At 53.8% G+C, this 8,106-nt stretch overlaps 1 protein-coding gene across 1 annotated transcript; it reads left to right on the plus strand.

Annotated features, from left to right (window-relative positions):
• The first annotated feature begins 514 nt into the window (after positions 1 to 514).
• On the plus strand, positions 515 to 8,101 carry GMEB2 (glucocorticoid modulatory element binding protein 2). Its single transcript, XM_010281509.1, has 7 exons — positions 515 to 637; positions 1,910 to 2,013; positions 4,097 to 4,254; positions 5,860 to 5,931; positions 6,492 to 6,629; positions 7,154 to 7,276; positions 7,455 to 8,101. Exons 1-7 carry the CDS (start codon positions 515 to 517, stop codon positions 8,099 to 8,101), a joined length of 1,365 nt encoding a protein of 454 aa, XP_010279811.1.
• The last annotated feature ends 5 nt before the right edge of the window (positions 8,102 to 8,106 follow it).

Raw genomic sequence — 8,106 nt, forward strand, 5'->3', positions numbered from 1 at the left:
ATCGCCGGCTCCTGCCCTTCCAGCTTGCGATGGGGATGTCAGTTTTGCAGCAAACTCGCAGGCTTTGGTTACAAGTAAAAGTGGATTTAGTGAGCAAAGACCGTAACCAGCTGGGCTGGAGCTGCCTTAAAAACAGCTGCACTCTAAAACCAAAGGTGAATGTATTAATTACCTGAACAACAAAATCCCTTTTATTTTTATCCAGAGTTGAATTTTCTCAGGCCTGGCTACTGACTTCTCAGATTTCACGCGCTCAGCTGCGGCCAGATCAGTATATCTGCTGTACTGTTTTGCCTGAAAAATTTGGGTGGTTGGATGCTTTAGTAGCAAAGTGGAAGTGAATGGTGGCCACAAACCCCAACGCACCCCGTCATCCATCATCTACTTTTTTTTTTAATCCTGAGCTTCAAAACTGCTTTATCACTGTCTGTGTGCATCAGGGTGGTGAATCGGGGGCTGCGACTCATGTTTCTTCTCGATCTGTTCCTTCCTCTGTTCCCTGTGAGAAGTGAAGATGGCTGAAGATGAGGACAGTTTGGAGGCAGAGATTGTCTACCCCATCACCTGCGGAGACAGCAAAGCCAACCTCATCTGGAGAAAGTTTGTGTGCCCTGGGATCAACGTGAAGTGTGTGCAGGTGAGAATAAAGAACCCTGACGCTGGACTCATGCCTTCCCATGCCCACACCACAGGCTCACCTGGCTTGTCCTGGTTTTGGTGAGCTTTGGTAAGCTGCTTTGCATCAGAACCACATCGTGGTGGGAGAGGAGGAAATTCTTGTTACTGTTGTGCCTGATAGTTGTCTTCTCGGCCGAGTTGAGCAGTCCTGGCTGGAGAGATGCTGCCTCAATTTAACTGCATTGCTGGAGAGTTTGAGAAATTTGGGCGCTTCCAGTGTCTGCTCAGTTTGAAAGTTGAGAATTTGTTGAGAAGCTTGTCAGTAGGGGACCTACTGAAGAGCTTGTACTGTGTCCTGAGATGGTCTTTTCCATCCCCGAGGCAGAGGACAGGTGCTGCTGCGGAAAATGCTGCTGCCTAAAATCAGTCTTGTCTTTGCACCAAAGCCCAAGCGCTAGTTCAGAGAAGCAGTTTCTCACGCAGTAATGGTGAGTGAGCTCTACGTTGGTCAATATGGGCACTGAAGAGAGGCGGCCAGGACTTGAGCCATCCCTTCTGAGATGGGCTGGAAGGCAGCTCTTTAGAGGGCTGCCTGATTCTGCAGGTTGCTTTTAGGCCAGCACGTGGGTTGAGGCACAGCTGAGGGCAGTAAAAGAAGGGGGAAGAGCTGGCTGCCGATACAGCGTGTGCCAACTCCTTAAAGCTGGATTTCGTTAGAAGTGGCTGTATGCTTTGAGAGAGGCCAGAGGTTTCACTGATATCGATGGTTGGGCTCGGTACCAGAAGGTCAAAGAGCGAATGGGCTTCTCCTTCCCTCGGCCGCGCAGGGCATAGTGTGCCCCGGACCCAAACGTCGCCGGGGCAGCCCGGCTCTCGTGAGCTGGTGGGAGCATGAGCAGCTCACCACTGCTAATAATAATTTGCACAAGCTACGGGTTGTTTTTTTCCCGGCCATCCTGCCTGGGCTGGGCATTTAGCGAACTCCTCCGCTGCACACACCGCCAAACCCTTGGCTTTGAGCAGCTGTTAACCAACCATGAAAGCGACACTTGGCTTTAATTTTTTTTAACTCGGTCAATGTTCTCTAAGGTGGGGAAGCGTGTGTCAGCCATCTGTTCTGGTGCTGTTATTTAAACAGCATGTTGAGGCTGCGATGCAGCTCCGCTCTGCTGCTGGGCACCGGGAAATGCCGTCCAGGCAGCCTGGCTTTGCTGCTGAATCACGCTCGCGGGGGCACGCTTTCGTTATTTCATGGCTTGTCACGCTGATGTTGCACTTCTGCCTCTTGCAGTTTGACGATCACCTGATTAGTCCCAAGGAGTTTGTCCACTTGGCGGGCAAGTCAACCCTGAAGGATTGGAAGCGGGCGATCCGGATGAACGGGATCATGCTCCGGTTAGTCTCTTCATTTGTATCCGCACAGCGACAGCCGAGACTTCTTCTTTCTGGGGGATAACGGTGGGGTGGAACAGAGCCTTTGGCATGGTTGTTTTGCTGCTGAGCCGGCAAATGCACCACTGAATGTTGGTTTTAACAGCGTGGTCCCAAATGTGGTCTGCCCAATGGCTTTGCTTTATCCTTGTGCCTAGGGAATAATCTGGGGCAACAAATGCTTCCCTGGTCTTTTTAGGACTTGAAGCACACAGAGTTCCCAGCTGGCATAAGGTCATTGCAAATTTTAACAGCCAGTGGTGGTCCGGCCATGCTGTTTATGGGTTCTCAGTGTGACCTACCAAATGGAGGTCTGATCATGAACTAACACTCCCGTTGCACCATGCCTGCTTTATATCACTTTTTTTTTTTCCCCCCAATAACTTATTTAAAGCTTATTTATGCAAGCATTTCTCTTCTCTAGTCTTAACTACAGCAATTTAATTCTTCTATGGTCTTCCTGAACACCAGCTTGAGACTGTGATTTAATTAAAGTCTGTCTCTGCCTGGAGGCAGGATAAAAATGCATCACCTCTTTCCCCAGGAATTGTCAGTGGTTTTGTACTCTTTTCACAGGGTGACATTGCCTTTGCCTGTCGTCTTCTGCTTCAATGCAGGCGTCTCCCGTATTCCTTCTAAGCAGTTTTTGCTCCAAGTAGGTTTTGCATAATAGGCTTACGCTTTGGCAAGGCAGGTCTTTCAAGGAAAAAAAAAAAAAACTTCAGGAGGAATGTGTGAAGGCAAGCCCAGCAGCCCATGGGAGCAAATCTTGGGAAGCTCAGGTTGCTGTTGGCCAGCAAAGCCTGGGGATGCTTTGGAGCCAACGCGCTTAGACTGGGAAGATCACATATGCCAGTGTTGCAACCTCCTTTGCTTAAGCTGAGAGACCTTATTTTAGTTTATAAATGGGGTTATGCCCCATCTCTTTTTGAGGTGTAGAGCTAAAAAGGGAAGGAAGAGACTTCCTGCTGTCTCACCCTGAACTTCAGCTGACCCTTCTCTGGAAGCTGCAGGCGTGCGTGGGGGGAAGGCACTGGTGGGGCCAGACTGGGACTTTCTCTTCTCCTTCCTCCCTCAATGAACCAGGAGCTCATCAGTCCCAGCAAGGGTTCCTAGTTAAAATTACAGACCTCCATGCAGAAGAGCCTGCTCAGAGAGGTGGGACCCGCTCTGAAACCCGCTCAGGGTGGGTGTGTGTTGCTCGTACAGAGGCAGGGGATGTCCTCAGAGCAGGTCAGGAGATCCCAGGGAGGAGGACCCTCTTCAGCATCGCAAGGCAGGGGTAAAACTGCTGCATGAGAGCATGGCCCAGAATGACAGGGAAAAGCTCCCCCCACTTCGCTGCTGTTACGGGAATGGCAGTGTTTGGGCTCCAAACAGTACGTTCTCCCTGAAGGCTTCTAACCAGCAGAAGATCTGCTGAGAGCAGTGTGGTTTTTCCCGATGCTTCTCAAGGTATGTTTAGTTTTACAAGGATATATCCTTAGGAAAAGCTCACGTGTCTCTTGAGCCTCTCAGCCCAAGTAGAGTGTTCCGGTGGCAAAGAAAAGGACTTTCTTGCACTAAGGAAATTCATCCTCTCTGGGTTGGACTTGGACTGGAACCTTTTCAGAGGGCTGAAGTCCTGCTCCCCCTCCTCCGTCCTGCGGGAGGATGCGAGACGTGGCAGGGAAGTTGTCAGAAACCGAATCTGCTCCAGTCCTGTACAGCAGCTGCAGCACGATGGGCCCTTTTCTCTCCATCCCAGCCTCCTGAAAGGCTTTACCACCACTGGAGTACTGCGTGGTTGTTGGACTTGTGCGTGTGGACAGCATGGAGCAGGCTGTGGATACTGTTTTAATTAACTCTCGGTTGATGCTGCCTCTAAGGTCAGGGCACAGGGGGACTTAAGGGAAATTCAGACTGTTGCCTCTGCCTGTTCTCCTGGCTTTTGCTTTTCATCTGGGTTTTTGAGAAGTTTGGGGGTGAAAGATGCCAGGAGCTGCGTCTCGGTGCTCTCGGCTCCTGCTGACATGCCGGTCCCTGTGCTTGCTCCCTGACTTCGCAGGAAGATCATGGACTCTGGAGAACTGGATTTCTACCAGCACACGAAGGTCTGTTCCAACACCTGCCGGAGCACCAAAATCGACCTGACCGGAGCCAGGGTGTCCTTGACCAGCCAGACGTCAACGGAGTACATCCCTCTCACTCCCGCTTCTGCAGATGGTACGTCCAGCCATTCCTCTCACCCTGAACAGGGGCTTTGAAGCGTCAAAGCATAACAAATGCCACGTAACCAACACCCCTTACAGTTGCCTCTCTTTTTGGCTTTGCAGGTTGTTTTATCCTCTGCTTTCTCTCCCTGCTCTGTTGCAGCATTCCCCATAGCAGAGCTAGGCAGAGTCGTTGTTAGAGCATCTCGGCAGAGATGCAGTAACTCACCTAGTTGCTCTAACACTGCATGACCCGAAGAGCTGTCCTTCTGGCCTCCTGCCCTACCCCAAACTGTGTAGCTGAAGCAGAAGACTGCAATTAATCTGTAAGAAAACAGTAGTCGTTGCTCAGTGAAGTCCCCTTCTGTCCTTGCTGCCGGTTGGGCGCTGTGTCGGTAGGGCTTGTCCCGGGAAGCAGGGATCAGCCCGGCTTCTCCCGCCACGCAGGGTGCCAGGGAAGGAGTCCCTCCTCCCCTGGCTCTGACCTAGCTTCTTCTGGAATAATTTAGGGATTTTCATTTAGGACTCCCTGGCTGCATTATTATCAGGTTTCTCTGATGAGAGATTAAAGAGAACCGGAGGATACAACAGATTTTTATCTGCACTCGTGCATGTAGCTTATAAAACTGGATTTAATTGATGTTGCGGCCACATGGCTGTAGCCTTATACTTAATTTGACCTATAACTACAGGCAACTATCTTATTGGAAAGCTTTCAAATTTCTAAGTACTTTTATGTTTCTGAGAGTTAAGAACAGCCCCTGAAGAGCCCCACACCCCAAGCTCCTTGACGGTGTCTGTGAGAGCAGAGCAGGGACAGGGTGAGCCCCTCGGCCAGCTCTGCAGCGCGCCTGCGGCAGCACGGCCCGGTGTTTTGGTGGGGAAGCCGATGCCGATGCACGGTGCAGCCTCCCCGGGCTCCTGAGCCGCAGCCTGTCCTGAGCCTTCCCGTTAAGCGTGGAGATCAGGTCGCTGACCTGAAGGCTGCAGAGTAATCGGGTTTGATGGCAGCGGCTGAGCACCACAAAGGCTCCATGCGGCACCGCGGATCTCCGGCTGGATTCCCATTCATCCCGCTCCCGCGCACGGCTCGAACGATGCCGGTTCCCCCAGCTCTATGGCAACAAAACCGCTGAGATTCAGCAGAGCTGGGGGGAGGGAGGGGGGATGCTTTAGAAACCCCCCAGACATCCCAGTCTCCCAAACTGTAACCTGGGCAAGAAAGGATTGCCAAAGAAATCAGTCTCTAAATCTGCTTGACTTTTGCCCTAAGCAGTACCAGTGTGCACGCAGGGGCGCGGGAGGGAAACGCGGCTCTTGGGCATGTGTTCTTGTGCAAGGGTTGCAGAAGCAATCCCTGGGGTGTTGCACTCCAATGTGGAAAAATAAGTACTGCTGGCACAGCAACCGCCTGCGGCTTCACCGGCCGCTGGGGCGTCTCTCTCCGTTCAGCTTCGAGAGCTACGTTCAAATACAAGTGGTCCTATGCAATAAAAATGAGAAGTCACAGAAATGCAGCAAGGGAGCGTGTCCCTCAGAAACAGCCCGTGGAAAATAAAGAGAAAAATCAGGACTTGGGTTTTTTTTTTTTTCTTTTCTTTTTTGCTATTGGTTGCAGTGAACGGATCCCCAGCTACGATTACCATAGAAACGTGCGAGGATGCCAACGATTGGAGCACCAGCGTCGGAGGTACAGCTTGGGATCCCGCCGGGCTCGGCGCGCCCGAGGCAGAGGATGGCGGGGGAAGGAGGGAAACAGCAGGGATGAGGAGCAGGACCTGTCTGCCCAGAGCAGCCCAGCTTGAGCCCCCGCTGGGATTATTCCTTTGCCATGTACCGGCGCACCGGGCTGCGTTATATCCCGCCTTTGTGCAGTCTGACTGCGCCATCGTCGTGGGATGAAGTTGTCACTAAGCGCTAAGATGTCAAAGCGTCGGCCACGTGCTTGGCCTGGCTCTAGGGGGAAAAAAAAACCCAACAGGTCATAAAACCATTCTTGCTCCTCTGGTGTACACTGAGCAACGGGCTTTTCCGTAGCACTGGTGTCCTGTTTGTGTGGCAGAGGATGGGGAGACGTGTCCTTTTCCAGCTGCCCCTGCTTCGGGCACACGCTGTGGCTGGGCTTTGCTCCGGCGCCCTGTCCCTGCAGCACAGAAGGGCTTCCCCCTTGCAGGGGCCAGCAGGGGAACCCAGAGCATTAAAACCACCTCGGAGGATTCTGAGGTTCTCCCTTGCTTTCTTTTTCTCTAGATGACACCTTTGCTTTCTGGCGAGGCTTGAAGGATACGGGTCTCCTGGAAGAAGTAATCCAGGAGTTCCACCAGGAGCTAGTGGAGACCATGAAGGGCTTGCAGCAGCGAGCGCAGGATCCCCCGCTGCAGCTCGGTGGTAAGGACCTGGGCACGGGTCCCCCTCGGGAGAGGGGCTGGTAGATTTTTTTTGTTCTCCTTAGGGGTATCTGGGTGGCATTATCATCATAAGTAAATCTCATTTCTGGCTGCTGCCTGGACAGGCTCTTGACTGCGCTCGGGGACGCTTCAGGAGGCCTCAGTTCTCCAGTTCCCTGTGCCTGGGGCTTCCTGTGTGCTGGCTCTGGGTCTGGACAAACGCCTGGCTCGGGAGCTGAGGTGGAATTTAGGCCACCAAATAATGATGCAGCAACCAGCTACTGTGCCAGCAGGTTTCTTATCGCCCCTGCTGAGCAGGAGAGGGCTCTTCGTACGCGAGTGACCTCTTGCACTTTCTCCTGACTTCTCCTGTCTTCTCCTCTTCCCCAGCCTCTTGCGTTACCCTCCCGCAGATTTTGGCCATCTCAGCTGAATGTGTTTGCTGTCGTATGGCCTTTTACCAAGCTGCAAATACTCTGCATAGGGAGTTTTGCTGTCCTCAAAGATCTGTGTCTTGTTTTTAAGATGCTGTTTTACTCAACAACGTAGTCCAGAACTTCGGTATGCTGGATCTGGTCAAGAAGGTCCTGGCCAGCCACAAGTGTCAGATGGATCGCTCGAGGGAGCAGTACACGCGGGATTTGGCAGGTATGCCCCAGGGACACGCTGGTGCTCCGGCACTTCTCGTCACTGCCAGCTCATTTTCTTTCTGCATAAGGGGGGTTTGTGTTAAAGCTGGTGGGTGCTAAACCAGCTCCAGGCGGTGCCGTGGTCCCTGGGAAGCCCATCCCGGGTCCAGGCTGAGCAGACCCTCCTCTCTGTCCAGCTCTGGAGCAGCAGTGCGACGAGCACCGCAAGCGAGCGAAGGAGCTGAAGCACAAATCGCAGCACCTCAACAACGTCCTGATGACCCTCACGCCCGTCTCCGTCCCCACGCCTCTAAAACGTCCCAGGCTGACCAGGGCCACCTCCGGACCAGCTGCCATCACGTCCCAAGTCCTGTCCCAGCCGGCACAGCTCGCCGTCACCCCCGGCGTGCCGGTCTCCCAGCTTGCCAACCTCCCTCTCAGCAAAGTGGTCTCAGCCCTCCCACCCTCGGTGCTGGGGAAGAGCCCGTCCCAGCCTCCCGCTGCCAGCTCCCCGGCCTCCCCGCTGCTGGGAGGGTACACGGTACCTGCCTCCGCTGGCTCCACCTTCCCCGGTACGGTGGAGATCCACCCGGACGCTTCCAACCTGACGGTGCTGAGCACGGCCGCGGTCCAGGACGGCAGCACGGTCGTGAAGGTGGTGAGCCCCTTCCAGCTGCTGACGCTGCCGGGACTTGGCACGACCATCCAGAACGTGACGCAAATGGCTCCCGGTGGGAGCACGGTCGTGACCGTCCCATCCGGTGCCACCGAGGCTGCTGGGGATGAGCACGCCGCCGCCGCCATCGAGGTGGCCGCAGTGGCCCATGAGGCGGAGCAGAAGTGAAAGGG

This window comes from Phaethon lepturus, unplaced genomic scaffold, assembly GCF_000687285.1.
Source record: "Phaethon lepturus isolate BGI_N335 unplaced genomic scaffold, ASM68728v1 scaffold48620, whole genome shotgun sequence".
NCBI classification, from domain to species: domain Eukaryota; kingdom Metazoa; phylum Chordata; class Aves; order Phaethontiformes; family Phaethontidae; genus Phaethon; species Phaethon lepturus.

Excerpts from the sequence above, each read along its gene's own strand:
- GMEB2 (XM_010281509.1), top strand. The coding sequence starts at position 515 with ATGGCTGAAGATGAGGACAGTTTGGAGGCAGAGATTGTCTACCCCATC. Across the intron at positions 6,630-7,153 it reads TCCCCCGCTGCAGCTCGGTG|ATGCTGTTTTACTCAACAAC; the intron begins GTAAGGACCTGG and ends CTTGTTTTTAAG. Across the intron at positions 7,277-7,454 it reads GTACACGCGGGATTTGGCAG|CTCTGGAGCAGCAGTGCGAC; the intron begins GTATGCCCCAGG and ends CTCTCTGTCCAG.